At 32.9% G+C, this 26865-nt stretch overlaps 1 protein-coding gene across 1 annotated transcript; it reads left to right on the forward strand.

Annotated features, from left to right (window-relative positions):
* LOC127738523 (uncharacterized) lies at positions 1-26126 on the forward strand. Its single transcript, XM_052249804.1, has 8 exons — positions 1-112; positions 10806-10921; positions 11614-11780; positions 13380-13494; positions 15297-15360; positions 16779-16967; positions 23033-23148; positions 23833-26126. The coding sequence occupies exons 1-8, from the start codon at positions 16-18 to the stop codon at positions 24037-24039; spliced, it is 1071 nt and encodes a 356-aa protein (XP_052105764.1). The 5' UTR covers positions 1-15; the 3' UTR covers positions 24040-26126.
* The last annotated feature ends 739 nt before the right edge of the window (positions 26127-26865 follow it).

A 26865-nucleotide genomic window follows, 5' to 3' on the forward strand; every position in this document is an offset into this window, starting at 1 on the left:
GTAGTATAACATACCATGAATGACAATAATGGTTTGTGTGTAAAAACAGAGGAAATATCTAGACTCGCCATGGAAGAAGTACACGAAGTTATGATTAAAGAAGAAGCTGCTGGTAAGTAAAGAATACATGCAACATGTTCTCTGAAGCAACATTCCAGCAGCACCTGCATACGGAGTATATATCTCCTAGTTAGTTCAATATTCCAGGGCTTGTATTTCCTATCATGATTTTCTTGAAAGAGGGTTGCTTGCTGCTCACATGGAAGCTGTAAAACCAAGAGTTCCAAGTGGTGAAGTTGATATCATCCCTTCGTAAATTTTACGGACGCCATCACGAGTTGGTTGGCCGTTATGGAATATCTGTTTCACAGATGCCAACGAATATGTTCCAAATGTCGTAACTACAATTCCAATCCCTTTTCCACGAATGTGACCTACCGAATTAGACTCATCACCGGCTTTGTAATAACATGATCAACACGACGGGTGCCACGTGTGGAACAGGATCTGCTTACCCTTCCAAAGCACCTGAAATCAACTCCTTTTTTGGTGGGGTTCGTGTTGTCTTTAGTTTTCTATGTTGTGTTTTGTGTACTGTTGTTTGTGTGTTGGTCTTTTTCTTTTTCAGCCATGGAGTTGTCAGTTTTATTTGCTTCTTGTGAGTTTGAATGTCCCTTTGGTATCTTTCGCCTCTCCACTGTGGTAGTGACTATATAAACAAAGTTTCGCCTTTAAAACGGAGTAACATCCTTCAGATATTAATTTTCGATGTACGGTTGCAGTTTTAAAATCATGTTGACAACCTCTGCTCCTTTCCATTAAAAAACCAAACCCGAATAATAAGTGTTGTTTTATTCCTCTCATTATCGATCTGTTCATTAACCTCGAAAAGGTATTGATCGCTAAATGGTATCGGAATTCTTCGTATTAAAGATGACAATGAATACATGATTATTAAGAATTATTTATAGGTTAAATAATACTTGGTCATGTTTTATGAATATTTAAAGCCCGAGTCGTAGCCGAGGTTTTTAAATGTTCATAAAACATGACCAAGTATTTTCTGATTAATTTAAAACATATTCACACCTTCGAGTGACATAACAAAATAAGCCTCTCATTTAAATGATCAAACTTTGATATTAGCTCACTTTAAGCGTTAGCATGTTTAGTAAAAGAAAAGTAAATCATGTTATGGTCATTTCAACGGGTGGAATGACAGAGCAATAGTGTTGTGATAACACAAAGGATAAATTATATTCAAAAATGGAGATTTCTTCTGCTTCAGGTACAGTTCAATCTTATATATCTAAAAATCCTTCATTTTAAAAGCACAAAATGCTATATAATTCAGCTTTTCTAAAATTGTATAATTTTTAAATAAGGACAAAACTTCATCAATAGATTTTAATTTACAATCGTTTCAACATCAGATGCTTGCTTTTTTATTGACAACTGTATAGTTTGTTTTTCAAAACTTCCTTTGATTTTTTTTTATCAACAGTAGTTGTTTTTTAAAACATTGAGTTTGAGGTCTGGTATAAAAGTTAGATTAAATATTACATGCATTTTACCTACACCTTTGCCCCCTTTTCATTTTTTTTGGGGGGTCTATATATGTACCATTTAAAACATTTACAATATTGAAATCTCAACTTAAAATGCTTTTGTAATTCTATTCTCCTGATTTCATTTATACTGCTTGGTAAGTAGACAAACAACACTACTCATGTTTTTTTTCCTATGCTCTTGTCCCATCGACATTGGATTGGGGGGTTGTACACTTCGTTAGTGGAATTTTTAAGAGTTCACTTTCATAAATAATCCACAATGAAAAATCATTCATGTGTAGCATTTTATAGTTCATGGAAAGTCATGTACTATGAAAAATAGAACGGAAAATACTGATTTTTCATTGAACGCGAATGGGTGAGTATGTTCTAAATACCTATATGGAGTTATTTTGTTTTAGAACGATAGGTCTTTCTTTTGAAGAATCAACCCGGACGATACCAAGTTTCAATGAAATTTGCTTCAATGCATTAAATAATGATCTTTTTACGGTCATTATTTTCTGTGATAAAAATGCAAACTATAATTTACTTAAACATTCAATTCATTTGAAAGTTATCGTGTGCTGTTGCTAATTGAGATTCTACTTTTTAATTTTCCATCTTTGATAAGATTAGGGCAGAAACAATCCTTTCCTCCGTTTATTAGACTGAAATACAAACAAACAAAAATCATTGATGCATATTTCAACTTTCAAAACAAATAATGTGAAGTTTGTAAATTTATCGCTACAATAAAGGTACATTATGTGAGATGCATCTAATAAAGCAAAACGTTTTATAAACTTTTTAAACAAGCCAAATATAACACATTCGAGTGTGGAGGGGGGTTATAATATTCAATCCTGGTTCTAAGTTTTAAAAATAATTGTATTGTCAGACAAAAGATTGATTGTTTGTTGGTTGCTTATCTTCCAGTGGCAAATATTTTATGCATGTTCAGCATGTTCGGCAAAACCGAGAAAACAATTATTCTAAATAGTTATTCAGAATTATTGAAAAAATTAGCTGCCTTTCCGAGATAAAAATGTCATGAAAAAAACCCATAGCGCCCCCTTTCAAAAACTAAGTTGATACAATAAATTTCTTTCGTTTTTGCTAATGTACTTTGTCTATATAGATATAAGAAGATGTGGTATGAGTGCCAATGAGACAACTCTCCATCCAAGTCAAAATTTATAAAAGTAAACCATTATCGGTATAGGCTTTATGTTTTTCTTTGTTGACATATTTGTTTGTTTTTATAGTGATTAAGATTATGACACAATGTTGACTGCTGTACCACTATTTTTGACATGTTTACCTATTATGTCTGTTTGTTTTGTTCACACATCGTTGTCAATATAATGGAATTTTATGGAGCTATAAAACCAGGTTTAATCCACAATTTTCTACATAAGAAAATGCCTGTACCAAGTTAGAAGGAATATGACAGTTGATGTGTTTGAGCTTTTGGTTTTGCCATTTGATTAGGGAATTTATTTGTGTCTTGCGTCATGCAGTTACAGTAATATTTGATTGTAACTTGATAATGATGTCTAAAGTTTTTATATCTAGATTTAGAATATAGCAAAGTGCTCTCAGCAAATGCAATTGTAGGATTTGATGTTTCTGAATTTTAAAGAATGAAAGTAAATCATGTTCTTAGTAAGAAATTATCCTATTGTTTAGACCTATTTACAGTTCCAAACAAAGAGTTTTATAAATGAGTTACAAATTCCCCGAAGCACATTTATTAGCTTGAAAGGATTTGTGATTAAAACTGACTGAAAGTTTAATTTTAGAACAAATAACAAAGTCAAAATAAGTTCTTTCTGGTACAATTGGTACCATTAATGTTATTATATGAATATTCATAACTTCAAATTTACTAAAAAATAAACAATATCAAAACGATTCAAAAAAATAAAGAAAAAGTTTTAAAATTAAATATAACCTAAATCTTTAGCTAATACGCTTACCAAAACTCAGACTACTGGGCCCACTGTTAGTAAGAACAGTAATTTCCAATATTCCGATAAGATTAAGAAAAAATCAGGAATTTAATTTGACTTTTGAATATATATATGAAGCACTTTATTTGAACATTTAGTTTTAGTTAACCAACTCGTTCGTTATGCCCGTGTGTGTAGTGATGTCATAGATTTTAACGAACGTAATCAATGCATCACTGGTAAATTATTAAGTCAGGGATTTCGTTACCATAAATTACGTAAAACTTTTGCTAAGTTCTTTCATAGATACAAAGATTTGATTAGTAAATTTGGCTGTACTTGTAGAAAACCGATTAAAAACGGTATTTCACATCCTAAATTTTACGGTAATATTGTACTTAAAGCGCGGAAATCACTATGTGATCCGTGTAAACTCATCAAACCTTTAAACAAACTTATTAGTAAAGGTTATCTTACCAATGTTGTAATTGGATCTTTGAATATAGTTTACATTGGCACTAATATCAATTTTGTCATCAGTAATTAAAACATAACTCAATTTGTATTCTTTTCAAACGGGATGTATAAAGACACACCCACGTTCATTTTGATCTATAAAGAGGTTAAACTCCTAACTATCCTACTGTCTGTCGATACATTTATTTTTGGCATTGCACAAGTCATGTCTTCTTTGACTGTCCATGACGTTAAAATACTAAATCCCTGGGATGTGTTTTAGCTGATTTTAGTCTCTGATGCATGATTTTTTATTATTAATTGTTTTGGCTTTTAGCTAGCTGTCAGTAACTACGAGTACTCTCAAATCGTACTTTCTTGTTTATTTGACCTGTTGATACAAATTGTAATGCTTTTTTTGTAATTTAATGTTATTCAGGGTTATATCTGGTCTATATACCAGCTTTGATAAGTGTTTGGTATTACTATAAATTTTCACTTCGTACTATGAACATCAAAATTATTCATTTTGTAAAAATATTTCCTTTCTCTATTGGAACTGTACACGTATACCTACAACAAAATTATTTTCATTTACCTGTGTTTAAAGTTATTGCAAATGGCTGATATTTTTGTTCGAGCATATTGCTTTTCTTAAATTGTTTAACATTTCATACCGATATAACATGTTACTTTTATTATTCTTCCCTTAGTTTATTTATTTAGGTCAAATTTAATTGTTCAGTGTATGTTCACTGGTGTTAATATGTCCTTTGATTGAAATAAGCTATTTCAGTTGATATTTTATAGTGTGTCTTTCTATGTTGTGATGTTACACTATTGTTTCAGAAACAGGGTGAAGGTTTGGTACCATTAAAACGTTTAAACCCGCTGCATTTGTTTGCACCTGTCCTAAGTCAGGAATCTGATGTTCAGTAGTTATCGTTTGTTGATGTGGTTCATAAGTGTTTCTCGTTTCTCGTTGGTTTTCCCGTTTGAATGGTTTTACACTAGTAATTTTTGGGGCCCTTTATAGCTTACTGTTCGGTGTGAGCCAATGCTCCGTGTTGAAGACCGTACTTTGACCTATAATGGTTTACTTTTATAAATTTTGACTTGGATGGAGAGTTGTCTCATTGGCACTCGTACCATATCTTCTTATATCTAATTACTTTACACAATGAAGTAGTATTTGGTGTAAAGAGCTGGATTTCACTAATGGCTGTGAAACAAAATTTAGTTGTAACTCAAATCTTGATTTGAACTGTAAATCAACAAAATGATAATTCCTCACTAAATTATTACATGATTAACATTCAGAATCACAATTAGGAAACTTATAACTCCTACCATTTCATCGTACTAGCGTGTCATCTAATGTCTAAAATACAATTTATTAATAATTTTCAAAATTATAAGAAAGTCCTTACATCACTTAAACGAATCCATAAATGAAATAAAATGCTTGAAAGGAAGTCATGAATTAATTATAACCTAGAACTGATAATGAAAAGAATTTTTGAATACAACCAATGAAGAGATCATTTGAGCCTTGAGAACTTTACAATATTCTAAGTTAGTAAGAGAATGATAATTCCTTGTACGACTTTACCACCAGCAGAGCCATAGAAAAACAGTTCAATAACGGGTGTTACACGGACACTTTTTATGAATAGTCACTCATGCATTCAGTTAGTTCATAGACACTTTGTCGTACACCTTGTGACCTAATTACCCTGTTTTATGAATATGATTTATATAAAAAGTGTTCATAAAAATTATATTTATAAAAAGCTAACTATGTTCCAAAATGCTGAAATTAATTAAAGTGTCTACGAATTTCTTCTGGAGTAAATGCGATTCCTTCAGTTTGTGTTTGTTATCTTGATTTGTCTCTTCGATTAATGAGATTTGAACATCGGTACACTACAGTAACTGTTGCCTTATTTACAAAGGAACATATATTAAATATAACGGATTTGATAAAAAATCACTTGCGTGAGAGTAAAAAAAAACAACACATAATCACGATTTGATTGTACCCAGCACATATTTTACAATGATCTTCATCATTATGGAGGGCAAAACGACACATATCGGTGAAACCCATTTTCGCTAAACAATATCTGAAAAAAAGTTGTCGATTTGTACTTTAATACCCTGCCAATACCAAAGCGTCTGCAGTAAGGCAAACCTTTGGAAATAAGGATGTTGATCATTACTATGTGCAATAATAGCACAGACGCCTTGAATGATATGCTCATAAATAATTGGTATGCCGAAATCTTTTCATCTAAATTTTGAATATTGGTCTTGAAGTGTGTATATAATACGAATAAAACAATACCGTATATCCTAGATGGCCAAAAAAGAAACACTCCCAATTCGCGTTTAATTGTTAAAAGGATTTCAATTACAAGACTTCTTCAAACTTGCTATAAGGCCTCTCATTAGGCAGACTTATCTGGTATTTTCAGTTCAATAATTTCCTATATTTCATAACTTTTCAAAATGTTAATTCTTTTATGCTCAGTCTAAGTAATAGTTCTACAAAAGTCTTTACGTAAAAAACTAATGTACAAAATAGAATGGGGTTTATCGTTTTACGCTTGCCATCTCTTCAAAGACTTTGAAGATTTCATGAACATCACAAGGTTATTTTACAAACCTTGATAATCATGTTACATTGAACAAATTCAGAAACAAAAGATTACAATATTAATAATCCCGATTAAATTTTGTATTATATTTTTTTCAGTTATACATTTTGTAATACGTTTTTATATTGCTGAAAGTTACAATGGCTGCACATATGTTGGGATTCGTGTTGCTAAGTCTTTAGTTTGTATGTCGTGTGTGATAGAGTGTTTTGTGTATTTTTCGTTATTTGTTTTTCCTATGGTGTTGTCGGTTTGTATTCGAATTATGAGTGTGAATACCCCTTTGATATCTTCTTCCTCCACTTCATGAATTGAAACATGAAAGTAAACTGTCTTTAACCTTTTTCAATGATCAACATCCTTCGTCCACTTATACGAAGTTAAACAACTTCAATGATTATACTAGTCATACACCACGTGTCAAGGTCCTCCACTTCTGAGATTAAAAGTGTCAGTCTATAAACGTTTATCAAGCAAAGACCACATTCTTCAATCAGAAACGCAGTAGTGTAAATTGTAGAAAATAACTAAGCAGTCACTTAATTTTAATTGAAAAGAACAAAATATACATTGCTAATTAAGCAAACTATTTTTTACAAAGGTGACAATCTAAAACCTTTAATTTTGTTGGTGGACAGGAATTCACCCTTCAGCACCCAACATTGCGGTTTTAGTTGAGCAGATGATTTTTTTTTTCGACAAAGAGCGATAAATGATCTTCTGGTATTCCGGATTCTTTAAAACTTTGTAAAAGTTGTATGAATTGTCTACTCAAACTACACCATCTTGAATAGTAATTCGACACCAAAGTAGTCGATCGAAAACAGAATTAAAAAAATACCAAACTCCATGGCAAAGTCAAAAACTGACAATGTCAAATGCTATCAATCAACGGACCAAGTGAAAAACAAGAATTTCTTACCAAATAAAAATCAACAAAAAATAGAGAAAACTATATTCGTAATTAAAAAGTACGTCAATCAAGCAATCAAAACATAAGTAATTTTTGTATGTACTTAATGCACTTGACAATAGAAGGTGTATGACCACTTAAACCATTGTGGTGACGCCAGCCTATTCATTTACCGTGGATTCTTTTTCTAGAATCAACGCTTCCTAAATCTGCCGCTGAAATGCACTCACTAAATTATATTCAATTGTTTCCTTTGTGTGTCTAATTTCATTAAGTTTGAATTGGCTAATTTACTGATTTCTGTTCACTAGTGGAATTAATTCAAAAACTTACCTTTAATTTTTGTAATTTGTATATGCCTTCACTGGGACTCGAACCCTTCCTTGAAATCTGTTATGAATGACTGACATCAACACATCGACGAAACCTCTCGGCTACCAATGGGTTACAACTTAGATGTCTATTTTATATATATAAATGAACATCGGACACACAGGGGTTGTACCTTTATATATACACAATGGGCAGTCGTATAGTATAAGTTGGTAGCCGCGAGGTTAGCATGCTTAAATTCAACGAGTTAAAAGATAGGGATTTGTCGGTTTAGGTTCGAATCCCTGTATTATTTCTGTTGTCCCAATTCTGTTTTTTTTCTAATTTTGCATGTTATAGTGGATATTTTTGTAATAATAGCGTGTTTTACCGTTTATTTTTTGGATTATTATTGGCTATTTCACATGTTTGAAACAAAAATGATTACATTCTATTTGTCAATTTTTGTTGTATAATGTAGTATGATTTCATCTGTTTTACTACATAGTTTTACAAATATTTGTTCGCAAATTCCTATGCTAGAAAATCGTGATGTGCTTAGAGTGTTTGAAATTTCGGTAACATACTAAAATTATATATACTTTATATATGCTCTTTGGTCGAGTTGTTGTCTCTTTGACACATTCCCCATTTCCATTCTCAATTTTATTAGAAATAAGTTCGAATATGTCTTATTTTGTAAAAACAGATAATATTCAGATGCCTGATAATATAAAGATCTTTAAAGGTAGACGTGTTATATTTGTATTTTGTTAACCAATTAATTGTGATCTGAGAATTATCAATGCATCGTTGGACACGATAACATGGCTATTTAAACTCACTTACAATACCTTCTATTAAGAAAAGGCTTTAATTTTGAAAAGAAATTAACACAATAGTTTAAGTTATAGATACAATGGATAAGCGTAGATTCATGAAAAAACAAACCATTCGCCCTCCGGGCTCATGGTTTCTTTTTCAAGAATCCACGCTTATCCATTGTATCTATATAACTTAAACTGTTTATCTGTGCTTTAAACTAATACTTGTTTTATCAAATCGTCTTGTTGTCTTGGATTAATGGTGCATTATAGTTATTAAGTATTTTAATTATTACTCAAGTCAATAACTGTTTCAGTCTGCGGACGTTCAGCACCAACTTTGGTCTTCTCAAAGGCAGGTAGGTAATGCATTAAACGAAATAATTAATAGTCACATGAGAACACCATGCTAAACCAATTGCCAAAAGAAAATCGTTATTAGAGTGGCACAATAAGGACGAAACAAATTATTAGCAAACAGAAAAGTCTTTTGAAAAACAAGAAATGTTGATTGCGAAAAACGTACACATTATACTAAATCATATGCAATGAAAACCTACATTATAACAAATGAAAGAGGAATGCTCTTTTTTGTAATTAATTTATATCCCGCGAATTTGTTGACAGGCAGTACACGTATTTTTGATTGAAAACGGAAATCAGTAAAATGTAAATTAACAAAAATACCGAACTCAAAAGAAAATTCAAAGCGGAAAGAACTTATCAAACGGCAAAAGCAAAAGCTCGAACACATCAAACGAATATAGAACAACTGTTATATTCCTGACTTGGTACAGGCATTTCCTTCTGTAGAAAATGGTGGGCTAAACCTGGTTTTATTGCTAGCTAAACCGTTCACTTGTATGACAGTCGCATAGAATTCCATCATATTGACAACAATGTGTGACATAAACATACAGACATAATAGGTAAAAATGTAAAAAAATGGTGTATAGCAGTGTCCGTTTGGCTGTGTGAGAAGTAAAAATTCTCAACTACGTCTTTTCGTTAAATCCTTTTAATACTTTTTTTTTTAATTTAACAGTTCATTTCGGTAATTTCGAAAACATCTGTAAATCCAACTTATTTCATTTATTTGTTTCAATTTAATGTTTTATACCTTACATTTTCATATCATTTTCCTTATTATTCCATTCCATTTCAAAAAAAATATATTGAAAAAGGGATCTTCTTTAAAAAAAAAAGGGATCTTCTTAAGGTGCAAAATAATTTTTACCTTAAAACTAACTTTCCCACAATCACTAAAACAAATCTTTTTAATTTTCATGTTGGCATTCGATGAATAGATGTTTCGTGAAATGTAGGCATTCCAGGATTACACCCAGCATAGAACATAACGATATAATCTTAATCACTATAATACAAACAACTATGTCAACAAAGAAAAAAAACATTTAAGTAGTCAAGGCGAACATTTTCTATGTTGTGTCATCTGTACTATTATTTGTCTGTTTGTCTTATTATTTTTGGCCATGGCGTTGTCAGTTTGTTTTCGATCTATGAGTTTGACTGTCCCTCTGGTATCTTTCGTCCCTCTTTTGTAACATTTATTCACATTTGTAGTAATGAATGTAAAATGAATGTCATTTAAATTCACAATATGTCACCATAATAGTGTTAACTGTCTGTATGTTACGATGTTTATGTTGATTTAGTCATAAATGTTTTCGAAAAACAGTTTGTCTATTTGATGATGGTATCGACCGTCGAGTTGCGGAGACACATAGGGATTAAGTTACCCTTTAATGATCCTTAAAAATACCGTACCATACAAACTCGCACGTTTTGCTACTGTTAATGACATTGTGCTCCTGTTATAATATTTTTGCACTAAGTGATTCTTGGGATTTCTCATTCCAAAACAATTACTTCGCTATTTCTACTTAATATATCAAATCATTAATCAACTTCTGAAAACGGCTTGATGGTATTGCATCATACTTACACAAATTCCTTTTCAGGACATGAAGTTGCTATTTTTATTTGTTTATCTGAGTGCGTGTTAGGGTTTTCTTATCCCAAACATTGACTTCGCCATGTCTGCCTGTATTAATCTTAAACAACAGGCGACACATATCTTCCTGGGAAAACTCACACTTTTGTTTTAATTTCAGCTTACCCTGCTACCAATGTTCACAAAACAAGCAAGTTTCATGAAAGTTCTTTACATGACATTGAAAACCAGATCATACCATGCAACTGGACAAAAACAGGAAAGATCAAACCTACTGTAAGTTTTTTATGTTGTATAATACAAGCATTTGTAGTATGACTGCTAAATATCACAATATTTGATTTTTAATCATTTAAAAGAGGCTTTGAATAATGGTGCTGCCATTACGTACAATATGTCGACTTTCGATTTATTGGTCGAGGAATTTACACGACATCGAACGAGAAATATGACATATTTTGAAAAGTGTTCATTGTTTTGTTTTTAGTTTTGATACGATTCTTAGATTTTGGTTGGATGTTGTGTTCTCGTTACCAATGACCTTTTTGATTGAACAAACAAACTGATCAAATAAACTTTCCACTACCGTATATCGGGTTTTTTTTCCCGTCGGCTTTTTTTCGCGATTTGATGGCAAAATGGGCAAGTTAAATTTTCACGGTGTATTATGTTCGCTGATTTGGAAAATACCCGCGAATAAATCACCGTAGTGTACTAAGATGTAAACAACATAAACTTGATTGACTGACAGAGAATCGACAACAAATAAATATGAGTTCTACAAACTAAAATACACATTACTTGAAGATCATTCAAGCAGAATGAATTATTTAAAATGCGGCATGCTTAAAATTTAAGCCTTTGATAATTTTGGTGATGGTATTGCAAAGCATTTTCACAGCAAATTTATGCGAAAGATCCGTGCAAAAGGGATTTTTTTTGTATTGTTTTATCTTATTTTTGTATAGATTCAGACAGATTTAGGTATATCACCAAGCCAGAATCATAGTTTCAGTTTAATGGAGACCTTACAAAGCCGGTATATTACAAAGGGAGGATACTTCCAGCACATCTTCGTGTTTTCTGAGATCCAGTCGGTGTCAAGCTCCATATGTTTTGGTGTGCTAAATATCAGGTACATATATAAGCAGTCCTACAGTAGACATCCATTTTGTTCAATTGAAATATCCTACGCTTCTTTCGTAAACTTTTCTAATCTGTATTCAAATTTAGTAAATGTTAAAATATTTGGACATTTCCTGACTTATAGTCTTTGCTTTGATTAACATATTTAAAACCGTGACACCAATATATTTTAAAGGGTAAAATATAAGTGTAACTTTATCATAAAATTGAGAATGGAAATGGGGAATGTGTCAAAGAGACAACAACCCGACCATAGAGCAGACAACAGCCGAAGGCCACCAATGGGTCTTCAATACAGCGAGAAACTCCCGCACCCGAAGGCGTCCTTCAGCTGGCCCCTAAACAAATATGTATACTAGTTCAGTGATAATGGACGTCATACTAAACTCCAAATTATACACAGGAAACTAAAATTAAAAATGAAACAAGACTAACAAAGGCCAGAGGCTCCTGACTTGGGACAGGCGCAAAAATGCGGCGGGGTTAAACATGTTTTTTGAGATCTCATCCCTCCCCCTATACCTCTAGCCAATGTAGAAAAAACAAACGCACAACATTACGTACAGTAAAACTCAGTATAAGAGAAGTCCGAGTCCGATGTCAGAATAGGAAACAAAAGAAAATAAACAAAATGACAATAATACATAAATAACAACAGACTACTAGCAGTTACTGACATGCCAGCTCCAGACCTCAATTAAACTGATTAAAAGATTATGTCTTCATCATATGAATATCAGGCACAATCCCTCCTGTTAGGGGTTTAGTACTATACCGTCATAAAATATATGAGAACATTACCCCTGTCATGCCAACAACTGGTTTTAGAATAAATGTGTTTAATTCCGATGCAAAGACCCTATAAGTGAATTAATATTAAAGCCACAATATGCAATCTTTAATAACCTGTCAACAGTATCGTAACTATATCCCTTCTTAATAAGTCTGTTTAAAGGTTTTGTTAGCTTTTGAGGTGAATACTGACATTTTTGTGCTTTGTAAAGAATATTACCATAAAAGATTGGATGTGAAATACCCGAACGTATAAGATATCTGCATGTTGAGTTATATTTACGAATGATGTCCTTATACCGATGATAAAATTTAGTAAATGTTTTGACTAGTTTATGATATCGAAAAATAATTTTTCAGTAATACATAAATTTCTCTCGCTAAAATCTAATACGTTGTTACATACACGAGCGAATCTTACAAGTTGAGATATATAAACACCATAAGATGTTGACAAGGGAACGTCACCATCTAAAAATGGAACATTTACGATAAGAAATGAAAAATCATCTCTTTTATCATAAATTTTTGTATTAAGCTTCCCGTTAATGATATAGATATCAAGATCGAGGAAAGGACAGTGGTCATTGTTAGTATTAACTTTATTTAAAGTAAGTTCAACAGGATAAATTTCTTTAGTATACATACTGAAGTCGTCATTATTGAGAGCCAATATATCATATCTATTTATGTTTGATGCTTCCTTAATATTATTATCTATTGATAGTATTATAGAAGAAATAGTTATTACACCTTTTTAGAAAACATTTTGCTAGTTTATATGAAAATTTTGTAGGAATGAAGACCAGCTTCTAAGCATCAATGACGAGGATGTAACACTGATGACGCATAATGAAGTTACAGTTCTTTTAAACAGTCAACCTATCAATATAAATCAAAACATAACAATGGTATCCGTATTTTATTAAGTAAATGCATGATTTAGGGATATAACAAACATATGTTTATTGTTTATTACACAGACTGATCCATGCTTGTTAAATGGCCAGGGACAAATATTTCAAACAAGAGCAACATGATGGGTGCCACATGTTGAGTAGGATTTGCTTATCCTTCTGGAGCACATGAAATCACCCCCGGTTTTTTGTGGAGTTCATGTTGCTCAGTCTTTATTCTTCTATGTTGTGTTTTGTGTACCGTTGTTTTTCTTTTTCTTTTTTTTTTGCTATGGCATAGTCAATTGTTTTTGTTTTATGAGTTTTATCATCCCTTTGGTATCTTTTGCCTCTTTTTTGCAATCAATAAAGATATGTTAAGCCTATATGCAGACTTTTCATTTACTTGTACAACAGCAGATTGAAATACACGAAAAGCCACTAAACAGCACTAGATTTAATACAAGCCAAATGTTTTAACAGTACTGATTTTAACACAAGAACATAATTATCTGGAAAACAACATAAACTCCTAACAAGACGTAACGGGTATATGTTCTGACCTTCCAGATAAATTAAAGATCAAACTAAGCGTGAAGACCCAGATACATTAACTAGTGTATAATAAGTACGTTCCGCAATCATCTAGGTTGACCAGGATGAAAGGTTGGATATTTTGACTGCCACTTGAAAATGTGGGCGAGATTGATAGGGGCAGAAATTCTACCCAGCAACAGACTACTTATTACGGACCACTAAAACGAGTAAAAGAGTGTCTGCATGTGTTCTTTAACTTGCTATGTGCGTTGAATTTCCCTACATTAGGCGTCGGTTTTAATGTCGCCATTCCAAACGGACATTGCTGTGAATTTATACATCCCTCTCCATTTTAGCAAGGGTTTTACTGCCAGACGGGATGCCCATATTTCGATACCCCATTCAACCATTTGCATTAGTGGATGGGTCATTTGTCATACTGCTTTTTTGAGTTATCGATTCATTATAATGATTTCACAAAATGTGACACGAATTAGCCAAAATCATCAATAATGGTCCCATTTAGAAAGTCTGTTGTATTATAATTCGACCTTTAAAATTGGACGCTATTGTCCGATCGATATTTGTGAGGACTAAAGGACTGCACAACGTAAATAACGAAAACAGGATTAGATAACTGAATTTGTTTAAAAATTATAAAGAACCAACTGTGCGATAAGAGCAATGCCATTTTATTTGTGGGATAATACTTACGCTAAATGTAAAAATCAAAGGAAATAGACCGGTGTTAGGGGAAGGTGTTTTTGGCGTATACTGCCAGAGAACAACCTAAGTAAAAACAAAACGAACTCCAAACAAAACAGAAAAAATCTGTTGTTACTAAAGTATTCTTCCAAAGCACCATCAATGTTCATATCGTTTGAAGTTCGTTATGAAAAAATACTTAATGGTCTGCCTTAGACATTTTGATTAAAACACATGTATAACCTCACATAATGGGACGTTGTACCTGCCATGAGCAAGACTACTGATGCTATAAGGTGAGAAGAAAACGGCTTACCCTTTTGAAAAAAACTGATTTCCCACATATGTTTAAGAAAGATTACCCTATTTTGTTTTCTTTGTACTGGTTTATAGAATGTTGTATATCTGTTTAAGATGTTCGCTACTCATGTTTTTTACTTTTTGTAAGATATTCGGAATCCTCTAGTTTTATCCAATTATGGTTTTTAAATGTCTCTTTGGTATACTGTAATTTCAACATCTTGAATTATGTTTCATTTAATGTACTGAAGAGACAAATATATTTGTTCTTTCAGAATTATTTGAGACCAAGCACAGAAAATATCACGGAAAATTTTTTTACTTTACATCAACCATTAGGTATGTGCATAATAATTAATTAAAAAAACTATCGTACTGTTAAACCAGATAATCCCTGAATACTCTAAACGGCAAAACACACGCTTGCGATACTTTATTTGGACTTCTATGACTACTTGTCATTATCACTGTGTAGCATCAACACTAGTTATAGATACTCCCGAAGCAAAGAAACAATGAAAGCAAAAAGTACCTATTCTAATCCCCAGTACAGTAAACAACAATTTGCCCTATTCGCCGTACAGGTTTTCCGCTTTATTAACATGAATTTCTCTGTGCAAAAAAAAATAGTTTATTTCGAAATACAGTGTTGTTTCAGCATAACTGTGATATACCTTTGTTCTACGAAAACGTCAAATGATTAGTTCAAGGATAAATGTGTTTTATTAAGTTTGATCTCGTCAACTTCGTTGAACAGGTATAACCCTATCCAATTCAGACGATTTGAAGAGAGAGACAGCCAATTAAGAATCATAATCAGCCCTAAATAGTAGCTACATTATTAGGAATCACTATCACAAAACTTTAATTGTCAGCAAAACGTAGAATATAATGAAAATAAGAAGAATTTGACCATACCTGACTTCACATATGTTTTTACACTGCTTCGGAGGAACCTATATCCGGTGGTGATGATAACAGTGATTATGTTATCTCTTAACTTCTTTTCGCCTTCGATACAGAAATGTCCACCAATTTTTCATCATTGAAACAGCTATATATTTGTCTAGGAATTAAAGCTACGGATGTTGCTTATTTTCTGAAATAAACAATAAAATCCTTATTTGACAACAGAAATGCAAAGCGGTTAGCGGCTGTACATTTTTTTTGACTGGTAAATACAGAAAATTATGTCAACAATGGAAGGATTCGAGTTAACCTTTTTGTTAAAGCAATTAATAAAATTTATGTTAGAATAAATTTATTAAGATAAAAGTATTTACAAAAATAATGAACGCCAAGGTTTATTAAAAAAGGAGGAAGTCCATAAAACAAAACCAAGCGCTCAACTACATAAATCAACGGAATTAATATAAAATGAATTTCATATACTTAACTTAGTACAGACATTTTTCAAGGAAAATGGTGGATTAAAACTGGTTGTACATCTAGCTTAACCTCCACTTGTAAACGTATTACTAGTATACCGGTGTTAAATACGTAAATATTTCATGTCCATGTAACAACCAGACGTTAATTTGAGTGATAATAATAGAAAACACTTGATATCAAAGCGGAGAAAAACTAACATTGTCGACAAGGTAAGCATTTCTGGCTATAAGGATGTTGAACATATTCAACGTTTTTTTTTTTATTACGCAACATATTACGATAACAGACTAAACTATCCTTTTATTTGGCTCTGTTCATTCTTGGCGACATTGGAAATAAAACATATGATAAATTTTATTCAATAGGTTCATCAGTAGCAGCAAAACTTAATCATGAGACGTCTACACCATCACGTCACTGGAAAGCACAGCGTAAGGTTACCCTTATGAAGAGGGGCACAAATAAATTCCTGCAACGACTAAAAAACGATCACGTCGGTTTTGAAGAACTCATCTCGTCAAAGTTAGGAATAAACGTTGGAGGTTTTCATCAATGTAAGTACTTATAAGTATAATTGAGTCTAATTTGTTTTCTTTTGATTATTTCTGTATAAGGTTTATAAAGGCTTCAATCATTTGTAGTTGGTAAGATGCTTGATTTGAATTCTAATGTGTAGAAGAAAAATCTCATCATTAGAAGTATGCCATACACTAAGACTGGAAGTAATATTGCAATCACATTGTTCGTCCATCCGACCATTCGTCCAATGAATATGTTCGTCACACTTTTATCGGAAATTGCTTAGAGAAATCATTTAATATTTAGTTAGCAGTTGTTACGTGTTATTGCTTTTCGTATCGGCCAGACACCTACCTTTTCGTTATGTGGAATGACTTTAATATCAACGTTACACGTTTCTCTAGTACAACTATGCAGAATGAATTCTTATCTGTTGTTAATCTTGCATCGATTTTTTTAAATCCGTCGTGGCAGTGATGACTTCTAACGTATGAGTGCTTCTCGGGTCTGTCGAACACATTCTTGCCTTTTTTGGTACAGTATCTGTGATACGTTTAACACGACAATACACCTTATCGCTATTTGTCCGTCATTACTGAACATCAAATAGGTTCCCGTAAAATTTTGACGTCACAATAGAAAATGTCTGACGCAACAAAGGGAAAGTGATCGTTGTATGACGTCAATAGTTCAAGTGTCGCAAATTTTCGGGTCAAGTGTCGCAAATTCCCAAATAGCGATAAGGTCTATGCGTGTAACGTCTTGTGTTGTTGGAAAATAACAACCCGATCACCGTTTTAAACCATAGTATACAGAAACTTATCTCTTGACAATCATAAACAGTATTTACCAATACTAAGCTACTGAGTGACAATGAAAACGCAACACTTGTAAATTTCAAATATTTTTTTTAAAATGATTACCTATATCGGTTTGAAAATGAACTGTCAGACTTCTTTCGACAACTTTACGGTTGAATGATTTTAGAAAAAAGTTACGTGCTTGGTTACAGAAAAGGGGGGAGAGTCGAGTGCACCGCTATTTTACGCACGAGTGATTTTCTCATGTTTGTTTTGGAAAGCTTTGCTTAAGAATTGAAATTTCCCATCCTTTTTTGTAAGCCACTGCAATAAACTAAGGCGTAGATGCCAAGACTTTCAGACTACCAGAGACATTAAGTTTGGGGTATGGTGCAAGGAGGCATTTCAAGACGTGAAATTGCACGCAGAATGCAGTTTTCGGCCTCAACAATTACCAGACTCATCCAAAGATTCAACCAAACTGGGTCTTTGAATGATAGACCACGTCCCGGAAGACAGAGAGCAACTACTGCCCGAAAGGACCAATACATTCGTCTTCAGCACCTGCGAGATCGTTTCCTTACGGCTGTCCAATCAGCACGAGAAACTGTCAGCGTCCATAGGAGACAAATTGGAGCAAACAGGGTAAGACGCCGGTTGCGCAGCAGTAGATTAAGGGCACGGTGGCCGTTCCGTGGTAACATGCTGACAGCAGTACGACGCCAAAATCGCCTTAGATGGACACAACAGCGTCAGAGATGGTCACACAGGCAATGGACAACTGTCTTATGGACGGACGAATCAAGATTCCATCTTCGCCGTAGTGATGGACGAATTCATGTGTGGAGACGGAGAGGAGAACGCTATGCAGATTCATGTATCCAAGAGACAGATTGTTGGGGTGGTGGTAGTGTCATGGTATGGGGAGGAATATCGTTCAACCATAAAACTCCATTCATCACTATCAGTGGCAATTTAAACGCCCAACGCTACATTGGTGAAGTTTTACGGCCGACCGTTATACCGTTTATGGCTAAGCATCAAGATGTTAATCTTTTACAACAAGATAACGCTCGTGCACACTCCGCACGACTCACAACTGCGTTCATCAATAACAACCATGTTCAGACATTACCATGGCCACCCTTTTCGCCGGATTTGAGTCCAATTGAACACTTACGGGATCAAATTGGACAAGCCGTAAGACGACGACAGCCACCACCAGTTACGCTGCGCCAATTTGCAATTGCATTGCGGGAAGAATGGACAAACATTCCACAACACCGTATATGACGTCTGGTCGTTGTTGCCACGTCGTTGTAGAGATTGCGTTGCAGCACGCGGTGGACACATTCGTTATTGAGACTGTGAGTTAGAGAATTGTAGCGTTGTGTTGCATGAACGCATTGCATTCGAATCGTGGTAATTGAACATTTTTGTTTGACTTTTATCTTTAGATAAACCCATTAACTGACATAAACAATTACTGTAAAGAAAATATTATTTTGTATCAAAATGTTATTTTTAAAAAACAAAGTGTTGCGTTTTCATTAGCAATCAGTATATATTGTCAATAACTTATCTTGAAATAACGCTAAGATTGATCTTTTCAGAAATGTTAACTTACGCATATGTCTTTTGTTCTCTATTGGTTAAATGTCTCATTAAAAAATATACCAAATATCCTTACTTTTATAGTGCATTTTTGGATGTCTAGAAGAGTCTTTGTCTCTCAAGAGGGGAAATGCATTAAAAAGATGGATCTGGTACTCATTTTCATCCTGGAAACAGTGCTTATTGTGATAATGATTTAACAAAATGCAATCCTTTCCTTATTCTAGATTTTTCCTGGCGTTTTCATGACGATTTATGTGGAAGTGATCACTTTCCAATTTTACTTAAACATTTTTTTCTCCTGTTCAGCAGAGAGTCCCCCAATTTTCGTTACCACAATCCCGTTATCTTTGCGTCGAATGTGACATCACGAATTAGACTTATCATCGAGTTTGAACTTACATAAGCAACCCGACGGTAGCCACATGAGGAGTAGAATCTGCTTACTGTTCCGGAGCAACTGCTATAACCCCTGATTTTTTGGTTTGGGTTCGCGTTTCGGTAATTAGTTTTTTATGTTTTGTATACTGCTGTTGGTTTTTTGATCGTTTTTCGTTTTTTGACATAGTTTTGTTAGTTTGTCATCGACTAATGAGTTTGAATATCCTCTGGTATCTTTTGTCTCTCTTTTAACCGGAACAACATAACTTATATGGATGAAAGTTAAATTCTGGAATTTGTACATTTAAGTTGTTGGAAAATATATTAAAATTCCCCTTATTTTAATTGATTTACATTGAGTAGTAATTATATGTAGGCACTCTTCTTTGTCATATTAATTTTGATGTCCAATGTTGAATTTAATGTGCCCGATACAAGTCATTCAAATTGTAATATTGTGTACTTTGTTATTCTGAATATGACTATGAATGGGAGCTTAAAAAATTGATCACTGCAACAGTAGAAATTCATGACTGAAATCTCAACTTCTGTTGTTAAGGATAAATCTCTGTTTCATCCTTTTGTATATTGGTATTCTTTCAAACTTGTCTAAACTTGCCGACCCGGGTACATTGAATATTAGTATCCTGTCAAAGAAATCTTTTCTACACGTTATTATAATTGGACTTTCTTTTTTTCGCCTTGGAAACACAGCTATTTTTTAATTTATACAGAACATGGTCTTCACGTCATTGACGTCACAATTGAAATCAAATTGTGTTGGTGGTGCTTACTAGAAAATTAAATAAAATAATTCTAAAAGTTAGTCTACATGTGTCTGTTAGTTTTTTTTTTTATCGAGAAGAGGTTGATTTTCATAAAGCTTTTGGCTTCATCCAATCGGAATGGATGCCTTTCGAACGCGTATTATTGGTCCGCTTCGAAATATAAAAGTTCTAAATTTTCCTTTTTGAATCGAAATATTTATATCATGCCATGCTCTATGCTCATTTTAACATAGGTAGACATTTTATCTGTCAACCTTTGACCACTCGATTACGCTCGGTATAAAGATATTATCAAATATAATGCCTTCTGATGCTAAAATAGGCATTAAGCATGGCATGAAAGAATTATTTTTCAAATAATTTAGTTTTTTGAACTTTACTTACTCTTACAGGTTCAATTTTTTAACGCTAGACTCATATTCAAGATATATTGGGTTTGATCTGTGGACGAATGGACAGAAGACATTGAAAATGGGTTTTTGTACTTTTTCCTTTAGAATTAAACGTTTCGTAATATAACTCGTTATTTGAATTAGAAAACATGTCGTAATTTGCATACATTTTTGAAGGGTTATCCTCTTTCAAATTATTACCAGCGCGAAAATCAAATAAAGTGCATTGTGTATACAAATCACATGTATGCGTTGTCATCCTGAACATAATCGTGGCAGGGCGTTAAGCTTCTGTCAATCAGATTTTACATAGATAAATAATATTGTATAATAAAAAAGAAAAATGAGGATGTTAAATTTGATGTATGCCTTTTTGTACTTCTTTGTTATATTTGTGTGTTTTTATAGTGATTAAGATGATTACACAATGTTGACTGCTGTACCCCTATTTTTGACATTTTTACCTATTGTGTCTGTTTGTTTTGTTCACGCATCGTTGTCATTATAATGGAATTTGATGCGACTGTCATACAAGTGAGAGGTTTAGCTAGCTATAAAACCAGGTTCAATCCACCATTTTCTACATAAGAAAATGCCTGTACCAAGTCAGGAATATGACAGTTATTATCCATTCGTTTGATGTGTTTGAGCTTTTGATTTTGCCATTTGATTAGGGACTTTCCTTTTTGAATTTTCCTCGGAGTTCAGTGTTTTTGTGATTTTACTTTCCCATCAATGCTTACATGATCAGAGTTCTGAATTGGTATTTTAATTTGTTTGGTTCGAGCATCACTGATGAGTCTTTTTGTAGACGAGACGCGCGTTTGGCTTACAAAGTTATAAGGCTGGTATCTTTAATGAGGTTTTTTTACAGGAGTAAACTGTTTCAGTGTGTATCTCTTATTATACCCCACGCAACGAGTTGCGGAGGGTATAATGTTTTTGACCCGTCCGTCTGTCCGTCTGTCCGTCCGTCCGTCTGTCCGTCTGTCCGTCCGTCAGTCCGTCAGTCCGTCAGTCACATTTCTTGTCATCGCAACTCCTCTCAATCCACACAACAGAATTTCACGAAACCTTTTTAGATAATAAGGACATACTATGTAGTTGTGCATATCGACAGGAAATTACGATTCAGTTTTTTTTTCTAGGAGATACGCCCCTTTGCACTTATTTACTTTAATGTACTACTGCAACAGTTTGTCATCGCAACTCCTCTCAAACCACACAACAGAATTTCATGAAACCTTTTCAGATAATAAGGACATACTACGTAGATGTGCATATCGACAGGAAATTACGATTCAATTTTTTTTCCAGGAGTGACGCCCCTTTGAACTTATTTGCCAAATATACTACTGCAACCTTTTGTCATCGCAACTCCTCTCAAACCACACAACAGAATTTCATGAAACCTTTTCAGATAATAAGGACATACTACGTAGATGTGCATATCGACAGGAAATTACGATTCCATTTTTTTTCCAGGAGTTACGTCCCTTTGAACTTATTTGCCCAATATACTACTGCAACCTTTTGTCATCGCAACTCCTCTCAAACCACACAACAGAATTTCATGAAACCTTTTCAGATAATAAAGACATACTACGTAGATGTGCATATCGACAGGAAATTAAGTTTCAATTTTTTTTTCCAGGAGTTACGCCCGTTTGAACTTATTTGCTTTAATGTACTACTGCAACAGTTTGTCATCGCAACTCCTCTGAAACCACACAACAGAATTTCATGAAACCTTTTTAGATAATAAGGACATACTATGTAGTTGTGCATATCGACAGGAAATAACGATTCATTTTTTTTTCTTAGTGTTATCCCCTTTGAACTTATTTGCTTCAATGTACTTTTGCAACAGTTTGTCATCACAACTCCTCTGAAACCACACAACAGAATTTCATGAAACTTATAGATAATAAGGACATACTATGTAAATTTGCATATTGACAGGAAATATGATTCAATTTTTTTTCTTATACATTTTTTTTTTCTTACACTTATTTTATTTCTCCAATGACAATGTGGGGACGTGGGGTATGTGAGCGCGCTCACTAAGGTTCTTTAATTTCTATAATTTTTGCAAACCCTTTTAAAATCTTAAATCTTCTTGCAGGTCATTTCATTGAAGAAAGAGAGCTGAATTCAGACAATACGGGGTTCATAAGGTGGTATCTTGACGAACAGCGTAAACAATATCTGTATGTAACAAAGGACGGTAATATAACACTGGTACGGCGTTAATGTGAATATTTATATTTTGTTTGAAAAAAACCGTCTGCATTAATATTTCATTTACTGTCGAATAATACCCTCTAAAGTTAGATACATATATGAAGGAAGTTTTTTTTTACAATATAATTTAAATAAAATGCCATTTATTAATAAGATAATGAAATGAAATGTTGTCTATGAATGCACTGATGCATACTAAACAATGATACATGTGGTACAAAATGTATAAAATCGCAAACAAATGTAGCGATATATATACCAAACAAATCTGCAAACATAATCTAACTTCAAATCTATATGATATATTTTTTTGGAAAAATCAAATGTAAAAATATGAATTCCAAGAAAATATATCGATTTACAAAAGCATGAAGTGGCACGATAAAGCCGCCACCTTTCACTGAAGAAAAAAAAGAATTTCCAATATATAGCATCCTAAAGATGCTTATAAGACATAGTGTTTAGCATATCAATACCGATATATATTCTAATTTATCTTACATATTTGCATTTGAGATTTACGCTTCTTGCATTGAATGCAAAACTGAAAAAAAACTGCCGATATCTTGAAGGTCAATAGTATTTAGATATGAACCAAGGACTAACCCAATGCATTGATGTGGCCATCCTAAATGAATTGATTATTAGCAGTTAATTTGTTCATGTTTTTAATGTTTACAGCAAGCCAATACAAGTACTGCTTTTAAAATAAAGAGTTCCAGTCATGGAGCGTTTGTCATACTAGAAGAGGTGGATACATCAAAATTACTCAGTCTTCACGATATTACTGCACAATTTATCAAGTTCAAAAGTAACCCTGTTGACAAGGACAGCATTGATCACATTCCAGAAAAATTTCGATTCGATCTTGATAAGATACGATGTTAAAAATGATAAAATATTGGATAGGTGACCATAATTTGTCAAATCTTGATGAATGACAGAAGACTGTTTTTTGTTATATTGTGGTCATATATGAGAAATAAATCTAGACGGACAACTCACTAATCTTTTATAAAAGAAAACGAATGGTTCGCCATTAATATTTTGAAATCCGTGCGTTATCACCAAAATCGTCAGGCAGCTGTGCAGAACGTAATGAAGCTGCCAAAGAAATGTAAGGACTATGATTAGGATATCGGTATTTACCATGCAAAATTTAGAATATAGCTCACCGATTTCTCGTTACGACTGCTCGCATCACATACACATTTGTTTTCAACTGTTCCTGGACCATTAGCTGATACACCGTGGTTTTCCAGTATTTATGTCAGTGACTTAAGGGCATACGATGAAGTTACAGGGGAGATAACGACGTTGCTTATGTAAAATGTTATTTTTCACGACGTTGAACTGTGAAATATCGGGAAAAGATGCATTTTTCGACTGATTTTAAGCATTAGCTCGAAAACGAGTACATCAACCCCTCTCTTTAAAAATGACATTTTGATTGATTATGTATGAAGATTAGTTGTACCAATCTTTATGAAAAAATCGCCGATGATTTTTTTTTTAAATTAGATAAATATACAGCAAAATATCCCGTTTTTTTTAAATCATAAACATTTAATAAAAATGAATTATTTCAAAAGAGTTGATACACAAAATTAAAACATACTTTTGTAAAGATTATATTTCAAATCCTTTTACAAAAAACCGCTTGTGTTTATCTTTTTAAACAAAACAGTTAGGTATGTCCGTCCAAAGGATATATATGTCCAAGAAACTGAAATTTTGAGTAAATGTCAAAAACTTCGATCCCATTTATCTCTAAAGTAGCACATGAAAGTATATTTTTTATTACATATTTGAATTGCCAATGTGAAAAATAGTTGGTATACAAATTTTCGACAAAAATTCACCGTGGGATCGAAACTGTATAGTATGCCCTTAAGACATCAGCTTTGTGGTTGTATATTAATCAGTTTCCTTTACGTCGATCTTGTAGATCAGATGTTTTAGAACCTTTTGAACAAGACATAACACTTATTATCTTTGTTTTCATATTCATTTGAATGAGTCTTTAGATTGTATTATAATGAATATGCTATCGTCTCTGAACTTATGAGAATACTTTTCAAACTATTTTGTAGTTTCATTTAATAAAATAAAAATATTTTGTATCTAAACCTAACCAGCAGAAGTGTACTAAGGAAATAAAAAGGCTTTATAAATATATGCCTGTTTTTACTTACGTGTTTTGAATACATGGTACGTTGATACTGTGTACATAAACACTGTTCCAACGTTTTTCAACGTTTTTACGACAAATTATGACATTATTAAGAAATTAAAGTTTTAATTCCAACAGGCAAAGTTCACCGAAAATGAATTTAGCTACTTTATAGGTTCCATTTTGGTTATATTTTTATGTATGTTTGGTCTTTCACGTCCATGGCTTTAAACGTTTGTGTTTGAGAGTTACTAAAAAGATAAACCCAGAAAAGTTCTTCGGACACAAGAAATTAATCAAGTGTTCTTTTTATTCGCTTCAATTCAATTGATGCCCTCTATGTATTTGGTCTTGAATTTTGAACTTTTTTGAACATGTTTAATTTACTTCCTACAGGTTCGACTTCACTTCCGTTGTTTTTATCTATATTGGCCTTTTCTGCCTATTCTGATCACCTTTTAATATGGGATAAGCGTTGTCTGCTTCCCTTCTTTAATTGGTTGCTGTATCAAAGGCGAAGTATACTCATCTCATTTTATTCGATATTATATGACCCCAGTACGGTTGACCTTATTTTAATGTATTTCCCTATCTTACTCCTATCATTGTATCTGGATTTGATATTTTTTTTTATTTAAGACATTGTAATACCTGTTTATACTGTAGCATCAGAATCATTTTATACGATGATTTTATAATACACAGTCAATAAATTATCTCATCCTAACTTCTGTTGTTTGACCCTTTTCACAGGGAAGATGAATAATCTTTCATTTAAGAATAAAATGGTTACCACTTTTTATTACCTGTGTTTTTCTGGCATAACAATGTTTGTACACACACGCAAGTTAACAAAAACAAAATATGGGAGATTGCGTTTTCCGCAAACCTTGATTTTTTAACATTCCTATTTTGTAAAACATGCAGAAACGTTAGTATGTATTAACAAAAATCATAAACGTTTTGCTTATCGTCACAAATTTATTTGATTTCAATAATTTATGTTGAAATGTGTCTTGGTGTTATTCGATACTTAAATGGTCGCGGTTGTGTGTTACTTTATAAATAACTAAATCAGTGTTTGTGCAAATTTAAATAATCTTCTAATGTCAGCAGCAATGTCACATACTAGATATTTGAATAAGGCTATTCAATGAATTAAGGTTTTAAACTGATTTCAAATGTACGTGCCTTAGGGAAAATATCAATTGTAATTAGTCTGTAATTCTGTAGTTGTCGTTGTTTGTTGTCTGTCATATTTGTCTTACATTTATTGTTTTGTTATAAACCAAGCTGGTGCTTTTTTATTTCAATTAGTTCACATTTTGTCATGTTAGGCCTTTAAAAGCTTTAACTACTGTATGGCTTCGCTCATTGCCGAAGGAAGTACGGTGACCTAAAGTTGCATTAATCCGCATCATTTGGACTTTATTGGACTGTTGTCTTATTTTTGATTATACCAATTCTGCTTATTTATATAAAAAGTATAGCAAAAATACAGAACTTCAAGGCAAATTCAAGAATTCAAACAAAAAAAACGG

The sequence above is a fragment of the Mytilus californianus genome, unplaced genomic scaffold, assembly GCF_021869535.1.
Source record: "Mytilus californianus isolate M0D057914Y unplaced genomic scaffold, xbMytCali1.0.p SCAF_4, whole genome shotgun sequence".
In the NCBI taxonomy this organism is placed as follows: Eukaryota; Metazoa; Mollusca; class Bivalvia; order Mytilida; family Mytilidae; genus Mytilus; species Mytilus californianus.